This window comes from Aptenodytes patagonicus, chromosome 5 (assembly GCF_965638725.1).
Source record: "Aptenodytes patagonicus chromosome 5, bAptPat1.pri.cur, whole genome shotgun sequence".
NCBI classification, from domain to species: domain Eukaryota; kingdom Metazoa; phylum Chordata; class Aves; order Sphenisciformes; family Spheniscidae; genus Aptenodytes; species Aptenodytes patagonicus.
The window spans coordinates 27,917,100-27,931,472 of record NC_134953.1 but is presented as its reverse complement, the minus strand read 5'-3'; the positions used below and the strand labels follow the sequence as shown (position 1 = coordinate 27,931,472).

The following is a 14,373-nucleotide window of genomic DNA, read 5'->3' as shown; positions in this document are numbered from 1 at the left end:
CTCTTGTCCTGTCACTGGTAACTACTTAGAAGAATCTGGCTCCCTTACCTTCGTTCCCTCCCATCAGGTATTTCTACATACTGATAAAACCTTCCCCCCGAGGCTGAAGAGTTCCAGCTTTCTCAAGCTCCCCTTATATCTCAGATGCTCAAGCCCCTTAATCATCTTTACGGCCCTTATGGACTCGCCCCCATACGTCCTTATTTTTCTTGTACTGGGGAGCCCAGCACTGGACCCAGCACTGCTGATGCAGCCTTACCAGTGCTGAGCAGAGAGGAAAGCTCACCCGCCTCGACGCGCTGGCAGTGCTCTGCCTGGTACAGCCCAGGATGCTGTTGGCCTTTTTTGCTGCGAGGGTGCATTGCTGGCTTTTTTTAATGAAAACATGCAGTGCTACCTCTCTGCTGACACAGCCTGTATTTGTAGGCTGCTTTCACAGCATCTCCACTAATCCCTAGTGAAAGGAGGATGTAGTAGTGAAAAGGAAATATGTTGCTAACCAAGAGATAGAAATCTACCATATGGTAGGTTGTGTGTATGTGTGCCTTTGGGAAGGGAACTGCTGGAATTAATCATTTCTCTTCTTCGGCATAAAATTTCCACCGGAGTGTAGCAGTCAAGGGTTTCCTGGCTTTTTTTTTTTCTCGGTGTAAGGGATAGCACGGATTTCATATCTTCCTCCTCCCTCCATCCACAGCAGAGGGTAAAATGGAAAAGTTCAGAATAGGAAATTTCATGAAACCTTCCAGAGAAAAAATAATCATGCAGTTAGTATGGTCAGGACCCATTTTTGGTAGGTGAGTATGCAGTGCCTCCGGCAGTTGCACACTGGTCTGGCATGCGGGTTAACAAGTGCAATTTCCATAATAATAGTAATAATAAAGTAGTAAAACATCTCTTAAAAGTAAAGAGAAAGACCAATGTGCTTTGAAGAAAATTGAGTGATCTCACCATCATTGAAGGTCAATTATAAGCAGTTACTACATTGAGGTGTAATAATTGGGGCAATATGTAATACTAGTTGCTATTAAATATTTAAATTTTAATAATGCATTATAAAATATGAGCAAATGTGTCCACGGAATCATTAGCTAGCAGAATATGAAGACAGGCAGAATTAACGTGTGATGGAATATATTGTATTTTTCTCTGCATTATAGTCTAAACATTGGAGAGAAAATTATTTGTTTTAATTTTTGTCCTGGATTTAGTTGTTCTTTTTTTGATTGCTTCAATATCATCAGATTATAATAATTCATTGTATTGAAGTTTGAGTATAAATTGTTAATTTTAAATAAGTTGGTCCCTCTGGATTGATTCCAGGGCTAATATGTATTATTTCAGGTAGATAAGGTAAGCTCTTCCTGGTGGGGCTTGCTCACCTGATGTCACTGGTATATTTTACATCACCTTTGACAAACACAGTCCCAGGTGGACATGGGAATAGTGTGAAATGGTATAACCTGCTTCAGCAAAACGTTTAATATTCTAGACCTGCTTCATGTCAAATTGCCTGGATGGTACATGAGAAATTAGGTTAAAGGAGCCAAGCATTCATTGAGAAATTGGAGAAAATATAATACCTACAAGCATTACAAAGGATTACATTGTATGAAAACTCTTCAAGGAGGAGGAAAACATTACTTTTTAAAAAAATGTTATTTACTTAATGTAATAGAAATCCCTGAACATTTTGCCTGAAATCGGTGCTGTGCTTATTATGTTTGTTGCAGAACATCGCCTCTTTTATGCTCATGACATCTCATTATAACTGCAGTAGTGAAATAACCGTGGTTTATACTTTATTAGAAGTTCTTAACTGATGCTAATACTTCAGTTTGCAGGGGTTTGGTGGCGATGCCATTTGGAGGTTTGGGGTCACACACAGCCACAGCATTTGTTTAACTTCAGAAGATTTTGCTTTGAGTGAAAAACTTTTCCATGTTGGCTTAGACTATCTTTTTTAACATTCATTAAATCCTGTATGTTGAGTTTTTGACAAAGAAAGAAAACCTGTTTTAACTGAAACTTATTTAAGCAAGTCTGTGGTATATTAACAATCACATTTCCCCTTGGCTTGCAGGAGATGTTTCATTTTTTCTGTCACTTGGCTGCACCCTGGTAGCTGAGAGGAGAACTTAACCTATGCTGAGAAATCCTTTGAGAAAATCTTACTTGACTGTGTCCCAGCTTAAAAGTTTTACTACTGACCATGTGATTTCATTTGGCTCTACTGAAAAGTTGAGGATGCTGTATGAAACCATAACTGTTGAATAAGTAGGCTTTACCTGAATGAGAAGAAACCCAGTTTAATATGCTAGTATCTGAGTCTAATATCCTCGTATACTGCAGATTCAGCTCTCAAATGTTTGATCGTTTCACTTTTACAGTATCTGTAGCTCCATATCTAGTTTTATGCTATACAAGCATAAAATGCAAACATTTTATTATATGGCCTTTACTTTGGGACTTATTGGCTGGGCAAGTCAGTTGAAATGATTTTTGTTCACGTGATTGATTTCTTTTGACACATGTGGTACCAATTAGAATAACTTCTACTGCCCATCATCTCTTCAGTATGTGCTACTGTATCAAAATACTTGATTAAACCCACCTTCTGTTGTTGTAATGCAAAACAGTTGGTAATAATAGGCAATATTGTCAGATTTATTGAGTGAGAAGCAGCTTTCTGAAGATCTGGCAATGCAGTGAAAAACATGACTAGATGGATAATTAAGTTGAGCACAGCGGAATTCAGGATTAAAGTAAACTTGACGTGGAAGAAAATGGCATGACAAAGTTGGTTGTGTAATACAGTTTAAATTAGGAGATAATTTTCTTAATTTGAAGCATCAGTTTCTGGCTCTAGGTGCTTTACCCCGTCCGGAGGCATACTTCACTGCACATCCAAAACCGCAGTGCCCAAGAATAGCAAGTTCCTTAGTGTTTTTGCAGAAGATACTCTGATGTGGGCTGACAAAGAAGCAGCTCCACAGTTTCTGTTGCAACAGAGAGTTTCAGGCTGTTAGATAAAAGTTGTTTCGTTGATCATAAAGAGTAAACCTCAAGTAAAGAGTAAGGTGTTCGGTTCTTTATATAAGTGCTCTTCTCAAGCAACTTTAATGGCCACTCTGAGAAGCTGAATTTCTGTGACCAAAGTGCTTCCAGTACTTAGGGGCATGGGGGAGAGAAACAGTAGGGTCATTGCCGTGACACAAAGTGTTGGAGGAGCTAAGCAGTTGAGGCAGCTTTGGGAAGCACCAGCATAGTGTAATGTAATGTCTGCATTTCACCTTTCTGCCTTTGGGCTTCGTCTCCTGTTGAAGAGTAAGTAGGTCAAATTAAAGGCCAAACTATGAGGGGGAAAAAAAAAATAGATATATACACAGAATTTGTTTGCATGTAATAATGCATTAATAACTTGATGAATCGCATTGTTGTTTTATCATTTCAGTACTATAAATGCTAGATGGCAGAGGCTGTTTGCAGATTCATGTTTGGCATGGGTGATATGTAGAGGTTACTGATCATGAGTACAATGAAGGTCAGAAATGATACAGTGAACCTACATTGTTTTCCCTACTTCTCAAATTCCGTTCTTCCTTTTTCTAAACATGGATAGCAGGAGTAATTTCTCACAATATTTACTTTTGTCTTAAAATTCTTTCTAAAATTGTTTTTATGCTGAAAGTCTACCTGTCTGACAATTACATCCTTCTCTTGTTTTTGCTTAGGCAGAGAATGCACCAAATGGCCCAGAATGTGGCTATGGTTCTTTCCACCAGCAGTATTGGCTGGATGGGAAGATAATTGCTGTCGGTGTAATTGATATCCTGCCCTACTGCGTGTCCTCCGTCTATCTGTACTATGATCCAGACTATTCTTTCTTATCTTTGGGAGTCTACTCTGCATTACGGTAAGAGGACGTTTTTGTTATCTGGTTAGATGTAATAGATTTGATACTTGTTCCTAAACTTGAGCTTTTATTTCCAGTCTAAACATATAGTGGTAACGCTATCTCTAGCAAAGTATTTGTGGTTGGTTGTTTTTTCTTTTTTAATTCTCTACAGTTGGTTGCATTCTAAATAAATTTTTAATTGTCATCCTTGAATAGGGTTGTATCTTTCTAGTTAGCTAAATACTTTTAAAGATTAAAAAAAACACTCAGAAATGAAATACCTAGTTTTTACTGCCCCTGAAAATAATTTAGTATTGCTTGGTTTCAGCAGTAAAAGCCCCTTTTTTGTCTGAATAGAAGTAAATTTTCCTTTGACCTTTTTCTTAGCCCAGTCTCCAAATGAAATTAATCACTTTTATAGTTTTATGCACATTGAGATCATAAATAGTGGAGTACCTAAAAACCGTTGTCTTCTGAATTAGTAGTCTCCTGCTGTACTAGCACTAAGTATATTTTTCAGGTATGTTAATCTCATTATATTTGTCTTTAGAAAGTCTGATGGAGAGAGTAATCCTATGAATTTTAAAGCCTTAAATTAACTATCAACCCAGTCTTGCAAAATGGTAGGAATAGTGAGTAGTGCTTTTCACTGTGAATAAGACTTGTATGCTAAATTGCAAGTTACTGTTTTTCTTCCATAAGCAATTTTATGATTCCATTATTATTGTAAGGAAAAAACCCTTAAACGAGTGGAAATACTTGTGCATATCAATTTTTTTCTTAGCTTTTTTGCTTCTCTGTTTACATGAAGTTAGCTGGTCATAGACATGTGGTGTTCCCAGGGCAGTTCTCATGAAGCAACTGGGTTTGAACCTCGTGCCAGACATGTCTATTTTCAAGTTTTCCTAGGTCTGAGAAGTTCTAGCAAAAGTCTTTACCTGTTGAGATTTGCACTACAGTCTTTCAGGTACGAAAGAAGCGCTTAGAATTGTGAGATCCAGCTGTCTTCTTTCTCCAAGGCATCGTGTTGAGAGGCATCTTCTCTATAGGTGGAGTTCTTAGCTATTGTTTAGTGTTACCCACCAGGGTGGGTAAATATGACATGGCTTTTGAAATATGTAAAGCACAAACACTATTTTTTAGGAAACCTCTTCTTATCACAGTTACTTCATTTACTTTTCCGACAACTAATAAACCATGTGCAATTTAATCTCTCAGAAGTCTAATCACTCATAATTTGTTTAGACTTTGATTAGGATCTTTTGCTTTCCTAAGAATCTTTTTTTTTTTTTAATTATTATTCTTTTGGGTGTATTCTCTTTACAGTGGTGAATTTTGCGATTTCTGAATAATCTTTACATGAGTTGTTCAAATGCATATGTCAAAGGGTTTTTCCCACAAAGTTCACTGTTAAGTTGCTGACATTAGTCTAATGGTTTATTGCTGCTGAAATGAGGTGCTGCAATCACTCCTCTCGATCTCTGCTATATGCTGGGCTTCTAGCAACCATACATTTAGCCAGTTTAATTTACTGAGCAGAAGACTGTTCGCTTTAGCAGCCTGGTTAGTGAGCTGAGTTGCTCAGTGAAGAACCTGTTAACACCAGAGCTGGTGCAAGAGTTGTGGCAGAGCCACAACACGCAGCTGAGAATGGCTAGAGAGTGAGAGAGCAGGACCTCCTCCCACTCTCTGGTAAGCTCTTAGATCAGTTAAGTCCTAAAGTGCAATTTCTCCAAGTATGTCACCTTTAATAAGAGCTGATAACATTGCCTTCCTGTTGGCTCTCCCCACCTTCTTCTAGAATGGTTCTTTATGAAGGAGCAACTGTAGAATCACAGAAGAGTTTAGGCCAGAAGGGACCTCTGGTTGTCATCTGGTTCAGTTCCAGCGCAAAGCAGTGCTAACTTCAAAGTCGTCATGAGCATTAACGTAGCCGTTGCTGTAGCATCTCCAGTGGTCTATGTCTAACAGGGCCTGAGTTGTCATTTTTCTGAGGCATTCAGTAGCACTGGTGATTTTATAAAATTAATCAGAATTAACAAATGTAGAAAAAAATGTTGGAACTCCTATGATTTAGAATTGATCTTTTTTTCTATTAGTGGTCTAGATTTTTAGAAGTATTTTATTACATATGCTAGATACTTGAAATTAGAATGATTATTTTTTTTTTCCATGCAAGGTGAGCATACAACATAAAATACTAAGTCCTCCTAAGAGTTGTTTTTTAGTATTTGTACATATCGCATTACTTTATGTAATAATAGACTGACATAATCTATGCTTATGAATTCTTGAAATGATTTTAAATTGTCTACATAATAAATTTAAAACTTTATCGGTGCAACATGCATGTGTGGCTCAACTAGTGAAAAAGCAGCTTATAAATTCTGCAGCATTTAAGGCAATAAAAATGAGTTCCTAACAGTCTTGGAGGGAGCCAACCTTATTCTTCTTTCAAAAAGGGGAAAAAACCTTGAGAGTTAGGGAGGATTTAGGAAGTTGCAAAGGAATCTGATACTTTCAAAGCTGTTGCCAATTTTACTCCGAGGAGGTTAAACTGCATTGCAGTCCTGTCACTTGCACTTCATGCTACTTTGAGAATTTTTGCTGCTGAGTCGTAGAAAGGATGGGATTTGAAGATCGTTTGAAATATGTAGGCACGTAAGTAAAGAATGAGGGGAGAAGCAGCTACTTGTGAAATACCAGTCTTACCAAAGGAAGAAAAAAATCATCAAGAAATATTGAGTGCTGGTTATTCTTAGTTGCAGGAAAAAGTTAAACGTTCCCCCTACTACCTAAAATCATGAATAGTAGACAAGCATAGTATTCATAATCTCTATTTTGTAAGAGGACAAGTACTTGAACTTGTCTTGGAATTGGGTTACGTGGCACTGAAATACTGTCTGAATTTTGTATTGATGAAATGAATATGTGTCTTTCTCACTAGTTGGCTACTCTTGCCAAGCACTAACAGCCATTATAACTCTTCAGATATGTACCATAACTGAAAACTTTACAAAAAGGTAATTGGAAGTCTGTAGTCCCTTTTCCATAGGAATTTAGGCGGAACGAATGCATGTAGATGTGAGTGATGCATTACAGTGACACCTGATTGCTGCTCCTGGTTTAAAATGATGGAGTGGGAAGATTCTCTTGCATTGGATCACAGCACACACTCCTGGACAGAGGAAAGAGGAGGATGCTTTAGCATCCCCCCAGTAAAACTTTGCCTGGAGTGGGGTTGGCCGAATAGATCAATGAAAGGTAGAGCAAGAACTTGAGTACCTAGGGCGTGTCACTGGAGACTGGCACATGCAAAGACACTAGCAGTAGTTCTAAGCAAGCTAGCTTTGGTATCACGTGCACTAATTCGCTTGCGTGAAGCTTTGTTGCCCATGGTAAGACTGCTGCTGCAGCCCAATTTTTACCTCATTACATTATGGCCTGTTTACTTCGCTTTCTGTTCACTTTGAGTCTTTTTGTTTTATTAAATCAGACCACGTAGTCCAGTTGGAAAGAGTGTTTAAGAGATTTTGAAATGCAAAGATAATGTTTTTTCCCTGTAGTGTTCCAGCTTTTTGAATTGCAGAAAGGTATTTGTTTAATTAGGTCCAGGATAATCTGCATGAAACAGTAAGGTGGTTTAACTTTATGCCATGTCTTAAAGATTATATCTATGAAGTGCATGTTTGTAGATTTTTGGGAGTATATAAATATCACTTCTGGAATCTGTTGTATTTACCTCGATTTTCAGATATGGAGTAACTTATTTGTAGACATTCTCCTCTCGGAACGGATGTATATTGATACAGAGTTATCATGGACTCATGATGGTCTTGGCAAACTACATGCAACTGAAATGTTAGGTTTTCAGTGTATGTAAACATCTTCATTACTAACTTAATATTAAGTGATAAAAAAAACCCCAGTATTTGTACATGCTTCCTATATGCATGTGCTTATATCCTCTTATCCTTTTGACATTGAAAGTAAGAACCAGCATCCATATTTTATCGAATTTGGTACAGATATGAACTGCAAAGTAACAAATGCTGTAAAAGTGAGCACTATAGTGGAAACACTGGTGGAATCTTTGTAATAATATTTTCCTTGTGCCAGTAAAATAAAAAGCAAAGTTATTTTGGAATCCATTGACACATCTTTCAGAATAAATGAGAAAATTGTACAAACAAACATGGGATAGGTGAAGAATACCTTTTGTTGCATAAAGATGGATGTTTTTACATGTAAATTGCTAGGATGCAAATAAGAGAACAAACAAGAGGCTTATCCTTGAATCTTGTTTTTTTAAAAATACTCTGATGTTTTCCTGAGCCACGTTATCCAGTCTGTGTACAATAGCTGGGCCAGATTTCTGTAGAATTCCAGTGTACGTGAATATTAACAAGAAACCTGTTAAGTAGAGGCTCTTGGTCACTTCTATTTGAATTTCCAGTCAGTCAATTGGCAGGACAAAACACAAAAATGAAAGTATTTTTAAGTCTGACACAGTGTTTTGCATTTTGATGATTTGTTTGTTTGTTTTTTAAGCATTAATTTTCAGTTTATTATCTTTGGGTTTTTTTAAAGCATTAGTTTTGAGTTTCCCTTCATTTTTTATTTGATAGAAGTCTAGTGCTTTAAATAGGTCAAGAGCCAGGTAGCTGTAAAATATTTCAATATGAAGAGGTAAAATGAATGTAAGAATTGTATTCGAAAGTAATTTGTCTCTTCTTTCCTTTCACAGGGAAATTGCTTTTACTAGGCAACTTCATGAAAAAGCTCCTGATCTCTGTTTTTATTATATGGGTTTCTACATTCATTCATGCCCCAAAATGAGATACAAGGTAAAGTATGTTTTTACTTATTTCCTTAGTGTACTATTATTCAAAGCATTTGACAGTGTTCATAGTAATATAATATTTTGTAATTGTCTTTTTGGATTTTAATGTAGACTTTATATGGTTAAATTTGAACGTTGGTTACTATTTAACTTGGCTTAGGATTTTTTTTTTTTTTTAAATTTAGCCGCATGTGGTATTTATTACAATTTGGCTTAAAAGCAGTTCGCATGGAGAGGTTTTCAAGGCTGTCAGATAATAGTTTGTCATTTGGTTACCTGGCTATCTCATGTTTACAGTATATCTTCCAATAGACTAAAATTCTCCCTTTTTTAGGTTTGCATATTTGTGGAACTGTTGCTTAGTGACTATAGGCAGTGATAACGTGGCTTTGTGGTCTTCGCTGTACTTGGGTTTTTCCTCTTCATTTTTTGTTAGAAATAGGGGACTTGCTCTGCCGATGAAACCAGTTAGAAGCTAGGTTAGCAGCAATTTTGAGCCAGGTAGCAGATTTTTGAGGAAAGGGTCAGGAGAGTCCACAGAACATTTAGAATAATCAATCTGTCACCAAACCTCCTTTGTAACCCCGGTTAGCCTCAACTTTGTTTAGACCTGAGTGCCTAAGGGCGTCTCTCTTCTGTGTTTTTTAGATCTCATAAATGTGGTATCTTTTATTTGTAAATGTGTCATTGCCTTTTGAATATTATGATACAATTTCAGAGTACTGAACATTGACAGAAATTTGCTGAATATTTACACGTAACCAAATGTATCTGTTAATAATGTGGAAAGATACAAAGTTCATGAAATCTAGAGTAAGAGGTACAGTGTTTTCTTTTTTTTCCCCTCAAAGCGTGCTAAAAATCTGCAGTGTTTTCAGCAAGTTTTCAAATATATCCAAAAATTGTGAGCCTCATTGAAGTGATGGTTGTGAAGGAAAAACCATTTCAGCTTTATTGTGGCCTATGCTACAGGTGGCCATGATGATTCAGTCTTCTGAAAGTAACAAATAACAAAACCCTCCCTCTCCTTTTGTTAGATGTTTGTCTGTCCTTTCCCCCCCCTGCCCCTTTGCCAGCTTGAGTTCATCATCTACATCTGCTGGCCAAACAAAGAGAATATTAAGTTTGAGGGAAGCAAATGGGTGAGTTGGAAAACACTGCCTCTGTCCTCTGAATTATCTTAAAGGCTATCGCATCAACCAGCTTGAACGATAGGTTCTGATTACTTGCTCTACTTTTTGGAAATAGTTAAAAGTTTGGGATGACTTGTTCATGTTGAGACGCTGCAATTTAACAGCCCTTGTCTAGTCTACAACCTACATAGTTCAAAACTTGTAAAAAGAATGCATTTAGTTAACTAGGGCACTTAAGAAACAGATCTGACTATAACAGCCAAAAGTGTCCCAGTTCTGAAAAAGGTCATTGCCAAGAAACTTTAGGTTCAGCCGCTTGTAATACGGTTTAAAAAAAAACGTGAGCTTTGTACACATGGATTAAACAAAGCTCATACATGAGTCAATGTATTAAAGTAGCCAGCAAACTATTAAAATATGAAGATTAAATGCTGTAAAACTGGGCGCTAACGTCAGTAGCCACTATACATTTGTATTATTTATTATAATGTGGTATCTCTTCTGTTGGGCCTGTGCTGTTATTTGGAAATGATTGCATCAAGAATATAAGACTCTCATGATGCATCTAGTTTTCATTCTTAAATAATGGATATTGAATAAATTGTAGTGGGACTATTATAATTTTTTTTTTCCCACAAAAGCTCCTTTTCTTGCCTTGCTTAGACTTAATGACTTATCTGAAATGACTGTGATTTGGTAGAATATACGTTTTAGTCTTCCAGAAACCTACACATGTCAATGTGCTTAGGTAATTAAGTGTGGCCCAGTATGAGAATTACTGGGGCAGGGGGTGGGGAGAAGAAAGCCTATACATATATATTTAGAACACACACAATAGCAGGTAAGTAATGCTCTGTGTTGGGAGAGTAATAATTTAATAAATGAATTGCAAGGGTTTTTATTTTATTTTATATTTCTTTTCCTGTGTATATTTGGTTTAGAAGTGGCCAAATGTAATGCAATTAAAAATCAGGTTGACATTAATTCTGTAGTTCCACTTTACCGTCACTGAAATAGTACACCAGAAACAAATTTTAAAACTAAGCTTTGAAATGCGTCTGGATAATGCTACTACACTTGTGAAATGATTGGTAGTGGTAAAGTAGGGTGGGTAAGTACTGACTTTGCGGATTAAGTAATTTCAGTAATGCCTGGTTGCCTTAGAGGCATTACATGTTTGCTTTATTCCAGTTTAATAGAGATGTTAGAGGCTCCCTTCCCTTAATGATATTAGTGTGGAAGAATGACAGGCTGTAGGTAACTTGTTAAGCTGATGTCAGGTAAGCAAATTAAATGAAGGAAAGAAAAGGAAGGAGCTCAAGAGCTAACCACTGGTTTTTATCCTCGGCTTGTAATTTTCTTTGCAAATTATTTGTTGTAGGATGTTTAGAAATGGAGGCTAGGCACAGCATCACTTCTTTATAAGCAGTGTCTTATGAATAATAAATGCATGCTATACTTATTTACAGTAAAGTCACAGGATTTTGGAAATCTTTGAAAATTCTCCTCCTTCTAGTCACAGATTGTGAGCAGTGGAAATGCCTAAGCTGACATTTGTATTTGATTTTTGACGGAAACGCAGTACTACTGGTTTGTACTGTACAGCTCTCTGTCTTCCTGCTGATTGAGGAGGGATAGCTGATGAATTGGGATGTGTAAGGAACAGTGACTTTATGATGTCGATTTAAGGAGTTTGACAGCGTTCCACTTGGAGTAAAACTCAGTGTTCTGTACAAGACACGGTTGGAACAATTGGGGATCTGTGCAATGAACTGTTGTACTCGTATTACAATCCAAGACTGATGCATTAATATTGTGCACATGAGGACATAGCTGGACATTTTGGTTTTAAATACGCGACTCCTAGATTGGAGGTATAGATATCCAACGGCAAGCATTAAAGCCTTGTTCTGCATGGGTACTTTCTTGGAATGCAAATTGTAGATGTTTCTTCTGGATTTTAACTTTTTTGTGGTTGTAAAGTAATAGTCAAACATCAGTTTTTAAAGCATTGGTAATAGGTGATCATATATACCAGTGACTGAGCCATTTACAGTAACAGCTCCTCCCTTCTGCATCAGGTCATCTTGGTTATGTTGCGTGCTCTGAGGAGGTCCAAGGCATTGATAGACTATTTTGTTGAAGTATTTATTTTTTAATAAGGCTGCTAGTATGCTTGTTCTGCTTTTTACACAGTTCTTCTTAAAATGATATCTATATATTTATTCAAGAACGTTTCTTTGAGCAGTCGCCTTCCGATATGGCCAGAACGTCACACCAGTTGCTCACAGCGCAACTGCGCCGTGCAGCTGCTGAATGTTTTTAGCCACCGCTGAGCAGGTCAGGGGCTGAACTGGCAGACAATACATTATTGGACCTTTTCATCTACAGTATTCTATTTCCATGAATGGTACAATTTTGGACATAAATAGTGTGTAGTCTAGTTGAAGATTGGAGGCCTGAGTGTCCTAGAAGAGGATCCCCAAGTCAGGATTCCTGTGGCTCAGTAATAGAGTTCAAGAATTCTGGATTATCAGGCAGGAAGTTCAATGGTTAACGAGCATCATCCACCCCATGGATCAGATGTAATTACAGAAATTTTAAAAATAAAGCTCTCTTTCAACTCTCTGTTCCCTTCCCTTTCCTTTTGTTCCCAAACAGCTTGCATTTGATTGCAGTGTGATTTTAAAACAGTGGAGTACTGGTGAAATTACATAAGATGGGGGAAGGGAATATATTGCAATATTAGGCTATTTCTTAGTTCCCAGCTTCTCTTAGATTTGTTCCCATGTATGGGTTAATATTTATGAACTGGTAAAATAAAATCTACATTAAATTGAGACAAAAGGATTTCTGTAGTCCTATTAACTATATTAATATGGAAAAATGCTATGAAAAACCTTAAGCGATGGCTTGGTTCCATTTTTCCCGGGTAGGCTAGGGTAATACAAGATTAAAATGGTTCTCTGAAGAAATTCACGACCTTGTGGTAAAACTTTTCGGGCTTTGTTAGATGTGGTAGTTCTTATGTTGGAAAATAGTCTCCTGGAAAATTGTCTAGGACTCATAAGATGCAAAGTCTTTCTCCTAATGCATTTTGGAGTCTGTGATAAAATTTTAAGTACAAGAAAGTATTTTACTGTAGGATGATATTGGTCTCAGGCTTGCTTCTTGTGTTTAAGTACTGTATCTGTACTCGTTAATGCTTTTCAGTTAAGACATTTGTTTACAAACATAGTTATAGAATTACTGAAATAAAAGAACCACCTTTAGCGAACAGCCGTATTGGAGAGATGCTTGAGAGGATCTTGGATTTTTTTCCTGTACTGATACTCTGTTTTGTCCTGCATCTTTCCAAGTAAAAAATTTTACTCCATGGCTCTATGTTACTAAATTCACATTTTCCAGTCACTACTGAACTCCTTGAGATCCCTTCTGTTCTTTCTGTTACAGTTCTTTGATACTGATTTTGAGTCTTGTGGTGAGTGACACTAAATAGATTTTGGGTTTGTGCTTCTGGTGTAAATAATAAATGTATTTGCTGCCCTGCCTTTGCCATTTAGACCTCTGCTCACCTTAAATCAAGTTCTCCTCTAAGTTCTTGCATTGGGAAGGGGTTGTTGGTGAAGTTTTCTATGTGAGTTTCCTTACTTCTGGGTTTTCCGAGGCTTTTTCGTCATCAATATTGGCATACGAATACTGCAATTGGAGCACATATCACTACTTGTTTTGGTCAATGATCTGCTTTCCCTGAAGTCACTCTGCTAAGCCTGTAAATAACCATCAGCGTACTTTGAAGTTGTAACAGATTTAATGTCGTCTTGCTGTTATCTCTGTGTACCATTTTAAGACCATTCTATGATGTGAAGAGGTGTTTTGACTGAAATCTTTATCCAGACTTGTATGCAGGCCAAAGTAAATGGAATTATTTCAAACAGTCTCCTTTGGTATCAAGGCATGGCCAGACTTCAGATAGATGGAATACTAGAAAGGGTTCTGAAATGTCAGAAAAGAAACAAAAGGCTGATTCATCTGTGATTAATCATTCTTAAACTAAATACCTCGGACTGACTGTGGTCGTAAGCGGTGCCCCTGGAATTTTATGGCACTCGAGAGCCAGTTTTTTTGGCTGCTTTCAGGAATTTCAGCATCACTCCTCCTGCAGCAGTGAAATGCATCCAGTGGTAGCCTGGACTTACACATCCATGGCATCCACAAAGGTCTGGCTCATCCTCGCCTGTCCTAACTCTTTTGCTGTTTCTGACCATGGAATTTAGTTAACCTTTTCAATAAGCTTGGATTTGCTGTATAAGCTGAAATGTGTGAGGGAAAGAGACTTAATGTGATGTGACTTAATGTGATCCTCTACGGTTTTTGGGGTATAAGCACACGCTGTTACGGTTCTGCCACTGAGCGGCAGGCAGCTTTGCAAAATGTGTCACTAGTTCCACACAAATAAAGCTGGCATTTTTATACCTCCATGCTTGGTCTTTTTATTC

General features: G+C 37.3%; 1 protein-coding gene across 9 annotated transcripts in view; it reads left to right on the top strand.

The window, feature by feature from the left end:
* ATE1 (arginyltransferase 1) overlaps positions 1 to 14,373 on the top strand; it is an 88,030-nt gene that overhangs the window by 28,647 nt on the left and 45,010 nt on the right. For all 9 annotated transcript variants that reach the window (XM_076339157.1, XM_076339156.1, XM_076339159.1 and 6 more), the window contains exons 9-10: positions 3,735 to 3,916; positions 8,646 to 8,745. In XM_076339157.1, the coding sequence (XP_076195272.1) occupies positions 3,735 to 3,916; positions 8,646 to 8,745 (282 nt within the window). The remainder of the gene's footprint in view (positions 1 to 3,734; positions 3,917 to 8,645; positions 8,746 to 14,373) is intronic.